Here is a 14094-nt window from a genome sequence, read left to right as displayed (position 1 = left end):
GACAAGTGTGTGAGTGTGGTTTCAATGGTGAGTGAGTGAATGAGTGAGTGATGCTTAGTGCTGCCATCAACAATATTCCAGCTCCACAGCAACCTGTAAGTAACTGAGTCTAGGCCAAGGCAACCAGTGGTTGATAGCAAGAGCATTGATCCAAGCTGTCCCAGTAAGAGGACCCTTGAAGATCCGGGGTAGAATAGGTCTTCAGCAACCCATGCTTGCCGTAAAAGGTGACTATGCTTGTCGTAAAAGGCAACTAACGGGATCGGGTGGTCAGACTTGCTGACTTGGATGATGCATGTCATCGATCCCAATTGCGTGGATCGATGCTCATGATATTAATCACTGGATTGCATGGTCCAGACTCAATTATTTACAGACTGCAGTCATATAGCTGGAGTATTGCTGAGTGCGGCGTAAAGCAACAAACCAACCAACCAACCCAGTAAGAGACGAAGCCAGTAAGCAAACAAGCCAGGTCACTTATTGCGATCCCCTGCCTATCCTCAGTTCAAACTACTATGGATTCCTGCAGCCCTATTCTGATCTGGAATCCCCAAGGTTAATACAAGAAACATGTGAAAATTAAAAATGGCACCTAGAAATAACAGTGTTGAATGAAAACTAATTACTTCTGGGGAAGACACAGCAGCCACTTCTGTTCGAAGGTAGACGTTATTACATATGTCTGCGAGAAGGGAACTCACAGTGTCACCTTGACAATCCAGAACAGCGAGTACCATGTCAACAAGCAATGGAATATTTTTCTTCATGATTACTTATTCATTATTTTTCCAACTGAGAGAGGGAAGTTATCAGACAAGGTCTTGGGTGACGATAAGCTGATTGATGATTCATGAAAATAATTTTCCATGTTAGCTAACTTTGCAGACATCTGCAGAACTTTGCAATACATATTCAGCTAATCTTCAATGTCAATGGCACTGCCATTTCTATAATGGCACTGGATGAAGATTAACAGATTTATTTTCTTCCTGCAATATACTGGTAATATATATAGGTAATTCTATCCTCATAAATGGCATGTTAAGATAAGCGTACAGTACATCAAAAGATGCCAGTATTTTATGGGGACTTGTTCTTATTATTTATATAATCTGGGAATTATAATTTAAACCAATAATCACTTCCTTAGAGACTTATGCAAGTCTAGAAGCATGACAACTCTTGGAGTGTCTTTAACATAGATGTACACAAGGCTATGACTGGACATAAACTGATGGCATTTACCCAGTTGACAATAATTGTGCTGTGATTGTTTTCTAAAAGACTGTTGCAAGTCTATATTAGCCTCTGTCCAACAGATTGGTCTGCTTCTCAAACCAGATACCATTCATTAGCGGAAAGGTCAAAGATTACGATGTTTGTTAGGAGTGCTGGTACTGCTCTGGTAACAGGCTGGAGTCCTTGGACTCCCATACCAGGAATCCTGTGTACCGGTAGTTGATGCAATCCAACATGTCGGAGATACCCATAATCAACCCTTCTGCATCACTCTTGACGCAAACCTTTAGATCGGGATTATTAATTTTGTATGAGTCTCTGATTTACTATCAGCAATCATGGAGGGAAACTCTGAAAGCATTATCCATGTACAATATATCAAATAACAAATGAATTATTACTCAGTTACAATGTTGAAGAGTCATACAAATTTTACATGACTTACGATGTATCCAGGCATGATCTTTAGATGCTAAATCCCTCGAGATTATACGATATTCTTAGAACTTATATATGACGTTGAATGCATCATCTACAAATAGGTACTTTAGAGTACAAGGCTAATATACCACTCAGAGAAGCTGAAGAACACCTGATTTATTCACATGACTCTAGTTCATCTATCATGGCTCGTGGGTATTGAGTAGTATATGCCAGGAAGTAAGTAATTCAGTAGGTGAGTTACTTGGAACACTTGAAGGGTGAGGAAAAGCAAATTGATGTTGATCTTAAAACAGGTGAGGTGAAGTGGATTTAATGTCGCATTCAATATCATTGGAATTATATAGCAACATGTTTACATGTGTGTGGCTCCTTGTATCAGCATGGACTATTGCTGCTTTTATAATGCTAGCCCACTGAGAAAAATGCCACAGTTTAACATGGACACGCCACTCAGACATAGCATACTGACTCTAAGCTGATCAGTTCTTGTTTTATTCCCTCAATGCCGAGCGCCAAGAAGTGTGCCAAGTACCATCTTTTAACATATTTTTGTATATTTGTTTGTTTTTTTATTTGTTGTTTAACGCCACACTTAGCAATATTCCAGGTATATGGCGGCAGTCTGTAAATAAATCGAATCTGGACCAGACAATCCAGTGATTGACATCACAAGCATCGATCCATCAAGTTGGGATACGATAACATGCCTCAACCAAGTCAGTGAGCCTACCAAGTCTACCCTGATTACAACAAATATACCTCAAGACCTTTTCCAAAATACTCATCATTATATAATACTTACAATATTAACATACAAGTAAATAAAAAAACAATCAAATAAGAGAGACACTTCCTAACCTGCCACTTGTGTCAAGGAAAAAGGGATTTTTGACAAGGTGTAAAAAACAACATGGTCTGTATTGCCTCTTTTAAATTAGCTTTGCATACATGTTAGTCATCTCCAGAAATGTGTGATACACATTGAATAAACATTCCATAAACACTTAGAACGGAAGGCCACTTCATATCAGAAACAAGAATGGAAACAAGAATGACAAATACATACTGGGAAAATAAAATATCTCCCCCCCCCCCCCCCCCCCGTTTCTAAGTTTCAAATTTGTATGGGTCCCAGTGGCCTGCAGTACATTAATACATTTGTCACAATAAGGTTTTTTTCTAAAAATGAGAACCTGAAGAGTTAAGTCAGGGGACTGCAGCTTCTTAGTCTGTGAGTCCTGATGGGAGACCCTGGCATTTAAAAAAATTTCAAACACTGGTTCTACCAATGGTCAATAAACAAGTAGGTTCAGGAAATTAGGTACAAGTTAATTTCTGTCACTGTTAATTATAAAAACAGACATGCACAACTGCGCTTGACATTGCTTGTTGTTATTGCCCTGAATAGCTCAAAGTGAGCAGTACAGGAATAGGGCTATTTCAGTGTCTGAGTTGGCCTAAAGGGAAAGATTAAAGTATCTATAGGACATACTGACAAGGTGTTTGATTGATACATGAATAATACAGTATTGACAATCGGTATTTCATGCCTCAGACTGTGGCAGGTATTTCAAGCTTAGTTCGTGGATCAATGGGAGAGAGGTTTATTGTGGAAATGCACATTCCTTCAACAAAGGTTTCTTCCATGAGCTTACAGACCTACACAAAAATAACCACACATTGTGCAGAGCTTTGTTATTCCACCAGGCAAACAAAGTAAGAATAATGACTAAATAATTAATGAGAAAACCTTAGTCAAAACCAGTGGCACTTTCTTCCTAATTTGATCCAACTTGGAAAACTCTCAATACAATAATTGATTTTTACAACTTCCATTTGTACTAAAAAAAATACAAGTTTTTCGCAAGCACAGTCATTCTTATTTTTTTTCTATTTTCCTTTACAAAGACTGCATTTCGCTAATGGCCATCCATTACATTCCCTGTGGTATGCACATTTAAATCAATGCTACTAAATCACAGTTAGGCTTAAACAAATGTATGGGAAATAAAGTAAAATGTACCATCAAAAAGCCAACATACTCCTGAAAAACTGTCCCGTGATGTGTTTCCAAATGGGCACATGAGAATTGGATTACAATTGCATACGATTATCATACTATGGTTACCAAATTTAAGATGAGTTAAAATCATCAAGGAACCTGGTGGGCCTATCACCTTTCAACCATGAACACAATATTGATAAGCTCATCAGTGCTGCAGTTTGCATACAATATTTCACACATTTCTTTCATCAATGACCCCCATGTTTGTCAGACCCTGATGCAACTCTGCCTAACATTACTGTAACTTTCCACTGATGCAAGCAGGTCTTCACACATGCTACTCCCCTTAACATTCCAGTTGAATACACTTGTAACCAAATGTTATACCATCACATATGCACAACAAATGCATTGGAAATATTACTCTGCACTTTTAATAGGGATATTTTTATCCCTATGACACACAAAACTGATTCTCAAGTGAAAACATATTCAAACAGAATGACATATCAGATTATCACTATCACAGGTTGAACAGTAAATATAAGAAATTAACAAATTAATCACTCAAGACAAATTCTTCCACACCTAACCCCATCTGTAACAATGCCGCCCCTATTCTTCCATACCTAGCCCCATCTGTAACAATGCCGCCCCTATTCTTCCATACCTAGCCCCATCTGTAACAATGCCGCCCCTATTCTTCCATACCTAGCCCCATCTGTAACAATGCCGCCCCTATTCTTCCATACCTAGCCACATCTGTAACACTGTAACCCCTATTCTGCCATACCTAGCCCAATCTGTAACAATGTAGCCCCTATTCTTCCATACCTAGCCCCATCTGTAACAATGTAACCCCTATTCTACCATACCTAGCCCCATCTGTAACAATGTAGCCCCTATTCTGCCATACCTAGCCCCATCTGTAACAATGTAGCTCCCTATTCTGCCATATCTAACCCAATATGTAACAATGTAGCCCCTATTCTTCCATACCTAGCCCCATCTGTAATAATGTCGCCCCTATTCTGCCATACCTAGCCCCATCTGTAACAATGTCGCCCCTATTCTGCCATACCTAGCCCCAGCTGTAACAATGTAGCTCCCTATTCTGCCATATCTAGCCCCATCTGTAACAATGCCGCCCCTATTCTTCCATACCTAGCCCCATCTGTAATAATGTCGCCCCTATTCTGCCATACCTAGCCCCATCTGTAACAATGTAGCCCCTATTCTGCCATATCTAGCCCAATATGTAACAACGTAGCCCCTATTCTTCCATATCTAGCCCAATATGTAACAATGTAGCCCCTATTCTTCCATACCTAGCCCCATCTGTAATAATGTCGCCCCTATTCTGCCATACCTAGCCCCATCTTAACAATGTAGCCCCTATTCTGCCATACCTAGCCCCAGCTGTAACAATGTAGCTCCCTATTCTGCCATATCTAGCCCCATCTGTAACAATGTAGCCCCTATTCTTCCATACCTAGCCCCATCTGTAATAATGTCGCCCCTATTCTGCCATACCTAGCCCCATCTGTAACAATGTAGCCCCTATTCTGCCATATCTAGCCCAATATGTAACAACGTAGCCCCTATTCTTCCATATCTAGCCCAATATGTAACAATGTAGCCCCTATTCTTCCATACCTAGCCCCATCTGTAATAATGTCGCCCCTATTCTGCCATACCTAGCCCCATCTTAACAATGTAGCCCCTATTCTGCCATATCTAACCCAATATGTAACAATGTAGCCCCTATTCTTCCATACCTAGCCCCATCTGTAATAATGTCGCCCCTATTCTGCCATACCTAGCCCCATCTTAACAATGTAGCCCCTATTCTGCCATATCTAGCCCAATATGTAACAACGTAGCCCCTATTCTTCCATATCTAGCCCCATCTGTAATAATGCAGCCCCTATTCTGCCATACCTAGCCCCATCTGTTACAATGCAGCCCCTAGTCTGCCATACCTGAATGAACAGTTATATAATGTCTAGTGCGCTACTACAGGTATTATCATTCATTCAGCACAGGCCTACCCAGTGATCAGGGTATATTCAGGTTATACACCAACCTGTTCAGTAGTGTGTCAAACAGTGTGATGACACTGTCTGCCACAAGATCTGCATTTGCTTTGATGTGATTCAAAAAATGCTCTGATCAATAACCAAGCGGGCTGAACATCTCATGACCATCAATTACTATACTAAATGGTTATATAGATTTACAACTCGGCTGCGCATTGTGATCAAACTCATAATGACAAATATTCCAAAACATATTACTCCTCTGAATGATACATTGCCAAAACACAGCCGGCCAACTATGAATAAGTTTTTTATTGCAGATATCATAATTTCAATACAAATTTATATCTCTGTAGCTGTAACTAACAATGGGAATGTAGCTATCAGTGTCGCTATTGTTCAGTTAACTAAATGAGTGAACGATACAGTTGTTAAGAATTGCCGCAAAAACACATTTAGAATAATAGAAACGTGTTCCATAATGTTCACTCAACACATTTCTGAATACTAAAGCATGTTTTGCCAAGTGTCCATAAATATTAATCATGTTAAACTGCATGCTGACTGTTTGTGGTAACCTGAGCCAGGAAACACTTGCAGTTCTAATCTGCAAGTTCTCACGATTCACAACCAGGCAACCTCTTACACAACTCAGAACAGTAACCACTTCATGAATACACAAAAATATTCAACCCCTTTCAAGTAGATGGAGAAAGATGCATAGAAAATAAATGCTGATACAAATTATGCACACAAAATAAATAGCGATTGCCAGGACTCAGCATCTTCCTTGCACCAGTGCTCTTCACTGCCAAACATAATGTATTACAAAAACAGCCATGTATGGCCATTTGACACGCACCATGTTCAACCGTTAGAAACACTGACTAAGTGGCTTACAAAAGTGACAGGATGCACATGTCAGATCTGGCTTTTCTTCCAGTTACGTGAAAGGGCTTACATGCAGTCATCTTACAGGGAAAACTACTTGTTTTTTCTCAATATACCGAATAATGAAAACAGTAATAAACAAAAATATATTTTCCAACCTAAGAGAATTCAAAACATGGGCAGGGTTAGAAATTAATCTTTATTTTCACTAGTCCGCAAAAATATGCTACAGAGCTGCCACCTGATGGTAAAACTGGTGGAGCACAAGGACATGTCACTAGTCCTTCCTGAATTTTACTGGCTGCAAACTAGTAGACTATGTTAATTAATAGGAGCTAAATTATCTTAGGCTAGGTAACTAAAAGAATTTCGATAGAAAAATGTTCAACTAGTTTCAATTGTTTCAAAACCAGTCCAGAGGACAACTGGAAACTGTATTTCACTACTCAGTGTACTCTTCTGAGTTTGTATCTAGTTCTGCCTGAATGAGACAAACACGTTTACTATGCTTACATTTTCTATCAGTTTTAGTCAATTTAAATTGGTAGCAAACTTGAAGCATTGAGAATTGGTCCAGAATGACAGCCCTCAAATGCTGCCACTGAAGAATACCATCAGTGAATGTTTACTGGTCCTCAAAACATTTTAGTAGTCTTGCCAATCAGACTGTGTGAATTTTGAAGGCTGTTTTTTAGGCCTGATGGTGGATTTGGGATATTTGCATCTTGAAAATCTGATGTGTGAAATGAGGGGAAACAAATTAACTGACAATGGAACATTTCCTCTGCTAGATACTGTAACAGGGTGATATTCTACTCAGACGCACTGAAGAAACTACTGATCATAAGAATCTAGCAAACTATCTACACTGTGAACGGACTACCAGACAGTCACAGTACTATCCACTTGCAATGAACAAGTACTCCTCCAAACATTGCATAGATACGTGGGACGTCTCATCATGAAACTGAAAGACTGGGCTTATGACAAATTGTTTTAATGTGTTCGCAACTATGAACAATCACAAGACAATGGATTTGACATAACGTAAGTACAAGGCAATCCCTGCAGTTACAAATTCTTTATCTCTAGTCTACTTGACATTCCGAACAAGACAACTAAAACTCAGAGTGGCAGATCTTGACCAACCTCAACTGTCATTGTTAAAGTTTTCTTTATAGAAAACCTGTCCCTGACTATTGGTGACAACAAGGTGCGCAATTCTTAGTATTCAAGTACCAATAGCAGACATCATAAAAGCGTGGTAAAACTATGTTATTGGTGCTGGAAGTCCTGCAAGATTATTAAATGAATTCAGTGGTACATGCTCTTTTGCACATGTAATCTAGACGAACTCGACAAAAAGGAACAAATGTTTCATGGTAAGTATGAATTACAAAATAATCTTTGGAATTCAGAAGCTGTCATGGTATCATCAATCTCATTGAAAAAGGGGAGGACAAATTTACTATCAGGCTGATGAAATGACATTCACTGAGATCAAAGATGGTTGAAAAATAATTTTCTTGTACTTCTCTTGGCACGCTCAAAATTTCAAAGTGCATACCTAAACATTGTAACAGGTGACATGTGACAGGCTTGAAAGAAAACACAATTCTTTCCCTGGACAAGATGACAAACGATAATGAAAGACAAGCACGTACCTGAACTGTGATCCACAAGTTCCCTGAGAAGGTAACCTTCCTGGTCATTAGGTGTGAACATGATGAAGTGTAGCCATCTCATGGTTGGTCGGAGCAGTTGGCAGAGACACAGCTGGAAGAGGGACACTACTAGGAGCTGGGGACATCGTCGTCAGGGAATGTTGCCTCCATCATTACCTCGGTATCCGCATGTGCGTCAGTCACGGCTAGTCACTCAGGCTACTACAGAAAAGGAGGTGCTCCTCGCAACTCGACAGCTAAACTTTTCCATTTCTTTAGAATGCATAGATGAAAGCAATGAGCTGGTAGATATATCTGTTACACTTGTTGATGAAGAAATACTGTCTCTTCTACTTGTCTGATTGTTAGCCGCATCGATACATACTGGAATCCACACACCTAATTTTGAATGATAAGCAGATTCAATGTTGTAAGATAATTTGCACAAGTGGTTTGGCTCAACATGAAACACAGCTTAAAGGAAGGAGGGCATCTCATGGTCATCAGCACTAGGTATTAACGCTTAATGTTAACACCATAATGAAATATCTCATTGAAACTATGCAGGAAATGCTTGTCAGTAGAGGATATATAACAATTATCACATAAAAACTTGGTAATATCATGTTCTCCAGAATCAAAGACAATCTTTGGATCAGGCTTACATCTCATCCTAACTGGTGTCAGTAGCCAAGACTAGATAACCTAGTCCTTGGGTTTGCTGTAGAAAGCATGACCAGGTTCATGTTGGGTAGGACCTGTGCTTCTTGTCTTTCAACAATGGAAAATGGCAAGATAAAAACCTGACTCTTTGACATACTTGCTGGGATACTGTAGCACAATTCAAACACACCATCAACGAAACACATGTGCCATACATCAAACATCGGTCTCAATACTTAAATTGTTGATGCTAGAAGGATTGTTTACTTTGTTTGCATGATTTTCTTTCAGTTTGTCCGTAACCATCAGACTATTCCCTTCTTCCATTTCCATGATATCAGAGCCACATTCAGAATCCAAAGAACTCTTTTTCCTTGGGAAATTTGGACATGACTGCACATGCGTATAGTTGTGTTTGTCATCACTTTCGGTCTCTCTATGGTAGAAATAATTGAAATTTGACACTATAACTGGCACAGGTAGAGCAATAGTTAGAACACCTGCAATTGCACACAGCGACCCTACCAGTTTCCCCCACACTCCAATAGGACGCATGTCTCCATAACCCACTGTTGTCATGGTGACCACAGCCCACCAAAATGCATCCGGAATACTTTTGAAATGAGAAAGTTCTGCATCTGCCTCTGCAAAATACACTGCACTGGAAAACAAGATAACGCCTATAAACAAGAAGAAGATCAGTAGGCCCAGTTCTCTCATACTGGCTTTCAGGGTCTGGCCCAATATCTGCAAACCTTTGGAGTGTCGAGATAATTTGAAAATACGAAAAACTCTCACAAGTCTGATCACTCTCAAAATAGCCAGAGACATAGCCTGACTGTTGCTTTTACTTTCATCAGCAATCACAGTTCCAAGGGTTATGAAGTATGGAATGATGGCCACAATGTCAATGCAATTCATTATATTCTTGAAGAATCCCAGCTTTTCAGGGCAGGAGGCAAACCTAATAAGCAATTCAAATGTAAACCATATTATGCAACATGTTTCGATTATGAAAAATGGTTCATTGAACTTTGGAAGATCATCTTCTTCAATTGAGGGTTGTGTGGTTGAAGATTGGGACTCATTTTTGGTGGCATTGACAACCCTGTAGTGTTTGAATTCTGGTAAAGTCTCCAGGCAAAATATCACAATGGAAAGCAGGATAATCAGAACTGAGAAAATGGCTATAATTCTTGCCGCTGTTGAGCTTTCCGGGTATTCAAATAATAGCCACACACGCCTTTGGAACTCATTCTGAGGCAATGGCTTTTCCTCTTCCTTAATATATCCTTCATCTTCTCGATACTTTTCAAATGCATCTTCCCCAAGCTCATAAAACTTAATTTCCTCTGAAAACACATCCAGTGGGACATTGACAGGTCTCCGTAACCTTCCACCACTTTGGTAAAAATAAAGTATTGCATCAAAACTTGGCCTATTTCGGTCAAAGAAGTATTCATTTCGAAGAGGATCATAATACCGATTCCGTTTCTGTGGATTTCCCAGCAATGTATCAGGGAATTGGTTAAGTGTCTTCAGTTGTGTCTCAAAACGTAGGCCACTGACGTTTATCACGACCCGCTCACAACACTCGAAGTCGTTCCCTGCCGTACCCATCCCATCATCCACATTGACATCGTCGTTGTCAGTCAGCTTGGGAAAAGACCTGGAATTGGGAAGATTAGATGAACGTGAAATGAGGGGACGTTGCGACATAAAACCAGCAGGGCCGCCATTGCCCTCAAGGCCAGCCATGGCAACCTCCATCCTCCGGCGTCGTCTGCTACATCCATGCACGGGGTACACCCCCGTCAATGCTCCACATTCATAAGGAGCCTACTCACAATTTTGGTCAGTTTAGGATTATTATATATCGACAAATATGGCGGACAAAAATATTACCCGAGCGCCATGCCCGGATGGTACAGAGAAGAGCTTAGAATCGATTATTTTGACGTCACTTCGTCACTCGTTCTCGCCAGGGGTCCGTCATTTTCTAGCGAGAGATTGTCATGCCCGCGAGCACTGTCATTCGGTAACAAATCCCTAACACGATAGAGAATTCTCCTCCGGCCCATGGTTAACAATCCACACCCCGACATGGCGTTACATTGGCAGCGCACCAGCCTGAACCCTACTTACAATGCAAGCAGAATAGTCCGAAAATGTTCCACGAGCCCATTGGTTCACGAGAGCTATTATTCCTAACGAAACAGACATTATGCAGGCCGTGCGTATTTAAGAAGAAAATGTGAGAGGATTCATGTCAGGTTATGGCCTAGAGAAGCTCGAAATCGAACACTGTACCTTTCGGGTAGTACCTATACCGATCCCGTCTAGCATCTCATGCTTCTGTTGTCTAAAAACAGACAGTAGTAAATACTGACCAATCAGGCGCGACCACTGTTACTCAATGGAATTCCCAACCGAAAAAATAATCGATTATGTAAATAGACACTGCTGAATACTTGTGACTAATAGTCTATCTGATAACTCCGCTCAAAATACAATTTTTATTTTTTCAACAACAACATCCTGCCCCGCACCATCATTTGGTGCGGACAGCGTGCTTACCCCAGTCTTTATTGTACGGCTCGCGCACCTGCTGCTTTCCAGCAACGATCGATCGACCACGCTGTGTGATTTTTAGGGACGGGGTAATTTACCATGTGCGTTTGGCTTTTCACGTGAAATTCAGGAAACAGGGCCGCTATCTTCAAATATATGCATGAACATTCGAAAGGAGAAGGATAGAAGACTATATTAGTGGCTTGAACTAAAGCAGAGCGTGCAAGATGACTCAGTATCTACCACCTAACTTGCTGGCTTTATTCGCCGCTCGCGATCCTGTACCATATAAGCCGCCAGTCGACAAACAGAGCCACGAGAAGAAGCGAGTGCCATACGGGGGATTGGCACATTTGTTGAAGGAATTTGAGGTAATATTTCGTGCAGTGCCAAAAGAAAAATAAGTAGTGAAAGTGTGCTTGTAAAATATAAATGCAAACGTTGACTTGTCAAAGAAAACGAACTTACAGCGTTTCCAAAATGGCGGACACTAATGTCGCCATTGTAAGCTAGTCAGTATTCAGCGGGGCACAAACGCCGTGACACTGCGGCTAGTTATAGCTACAGCTTGAAATTATCGATTGGATGGCTGTTGCTAATGCGCCCAGCAGCCTTCGGTCTTTTGAATTTGTCAACAGATGACTTTTCCAACGAATTCCACATGAGTTTTTGGCACATCTTGTCTACTCAAAGATTCTGTCATTACTAGATGTGTATGTTGAAAGCACCACCAACATGGCTAAGAGCACAGTGGTTGGTGCAGCAGTCTCTTGACTAGATAGTGTATAGTCTCCACACGAAATGTATAAATAATTCACACACACTTCCCCACAAGGCGCGCATAATTCAATTGAACCCAGCCATCGAAAGAATACGTAGTGTTGCAAAAATTGATCTCTCGACTGAGGACTGAAGCAACCTCGTAGGGATACACTTTACATTGAATCATCACATGATCAGCTACTGCAATTTACTCTGCTAAGTGCTTAATAAGCGTGTCACACGTACCATAGTTCCTAGATTGGTGACGTATCGTCCCATTGTTGGAACGTGGAAAAGTCAAACATTGAACAGATTCATAATCTGCTGTAGGATGCTGTAGGTTGCTGTATCAGTGGCTGCCATTAACATATGTACACAAATTCGTTCATAATGTATTGCTGTTCAGGCATTGTGGGTCAATTGATCGCATTTATGCCAGAGCTTTAGCAGATAGATCATAAAGGGATGTGCCCACTTTCATAGCAGCATATTGCTGTGTCGTTATTTAGTGCATTAATTGTTAGTTGATGTAGGGCTTTGAGGAAGAACATAAAAGATTGAACAGTCAGGAATAATGTAGTATAGTCTGTTTCAGATAATAATTAATATTCTTTTATTGGTGACAACATGTTAGTGGTGTATGTCATGTTTATTTGTCAGCGGGTTAATTTTGCTTTTTCGCCATTTTGTCTTAGTGTTAGGGTATTAATTCTGTAATAGCAATTATAAATAGAATTGGTTGTTCATTCACAAGACATTGGCTATAAACATGATAAGAAACCTAAAATCCAGAGTATGTTGTTAATTTGCTTAACATTGACATTTCCTCTGTAAGACTAGTTTAAGTTCAAAACAGGACATTTGCATTACAGAGATGAAAATGATTTCACGTCACAGATAAATGGCTAACAGTAATTATCCTGAACTGAAAAGTTTAGTGGGATATGATATAATTGTCAAAGGAAATAGTGGACTGAAGGTGAAAACTGGACATTATTTATCAATAGATTAAGAAGTACCTATAATAGCCAAACCAAGATGTTCATTACAATATGCCATTTCATTTTCTTTGGATAACCAATTATAAAGAACATGCTTGTGGAAAACACCCATATGTAAAACTTGAAGATACAGTGGCTATAAATCATGACAAATAAATAGGATTCAAGATTTGACTGGACTGACAAATTGAAGTAAACATACTCAGTACCATTACTTATAAAATGGGGGCGGTCGGGGAGCTTAGTGGTTAAAGCGTTCGCTCGTCCCGCCAAAGACCCGGGTTCGATTCCCGACATGGGTACAATGTGTGAAGCCCATTTCTGGTGTCCCCGCCGTGATATTGCTGGAATATTGCTAAAAGCGGCGTATAACCATACTCTCACTCACTCACTCACTTATAAAATGGAGAGGGTCAAATATGAAAATATTGAAATGTTGGTCTCCTTGTTTTGTTTACAGAATGAAAAGACGTATTGTGATAATAACTAAATAAGATTGTTTGCAAGTGTCCAGAATTGGTTCGATTGGACCATTGCTTGTTGGTACCACAGACCAGATAGGTTCCTTAGAATACTAACAATAGTCTAACACTTGTTGAGATTGACACGCATCTGTACAGTGCTGGTACTCATGAGTAGGCGGTTTGTGGGTAGGAAATACTATTCTACCATGGCAGTTTTTAAACAAAGTAGTCAGTTATTTGGGCGCACACAATTTAAACAGGTTTGGGGCGTTTTTTAGATGCAGCTATCTTCTAAAAATATTAGGGGTTGTGTTGGGATATTTTCCATCATATAGGCTATCCTACAAC

General features: G+C 40.0%; 2 protein-coding genes across 3 annotated transcripts in view; one reads left to right on the top strand and one right to left on the bottom strand.

Moving 5' to 3' along the window:
* LOC139462363 (potassium voltage-gated channel subfamily A member 1-like) overlaps positions 1–14094 on the bottom strand; it is a 169947-nt gene that overhangs the window by 71131 nt on the left and 84722 nt on the right. Inside the window, exons 3-4 of one of the 2 annotated variants that reach the window (XM_071244041.1) lie at positions 8951–10617; positions 8286–8684 (exon numbers count right to left, since the gene is read on the bottom strand). In XM_071244041.1, coding sequence (XP_071100142.1) covers positions 9165–10617 — 1453 coding nt within the window. In that variant the 3' untranslated portion in view covers positions 8286–8684; positions 8951–9164. Of the gene's footprint in view, positions 1–8285; positions 10618–14094 lie in introns of both variants that reach the window. The other variant, XM_071244040.1, reaches the window with a different exon arrangement.
* The window catches only part of LOC139462364 (U1 small nuclear ribonucleoprotein 70 kDa-like), a 117387-nt gene continuing 114837 nt past the window's right edge, over positions 11545–14094 (top strand). The window contains exon 1 of the mRNA XM_071244042.1: positions 11545–11890. Within this exon, the coding sequence (XP_071100143.1) occupies positions 11747–11890 (144 nt within the window). The 5' untranslated portion in view covers positions 11545–11746. The remainder of the gene's footprint in view (positions 11891–14094) is intronic.

The sequence above is a fragment of the Haliotis cracherodii genome, unplaced genomic scaffold (genome assembly GCF_022045235.1).
Source record: "Haliotis cracherodii isolate W230 unplaced genomic scaffold, xgHalCrac1.p SCAF_15, whole genome shotgun sequence".
In the NCBI taxonomy this organism is placed as follows: Eukaryota; Metazoa; Mollusca; class Gastropoda; order Lepetellida; family Haliotidae; genus Haliotis; species Haliotis cracherodii.
The sequence above is the reverse complement of the archived record's forward strand: the minus strand, read 5'-3'. Positions and strand labels throughout refer to the sequence as shown.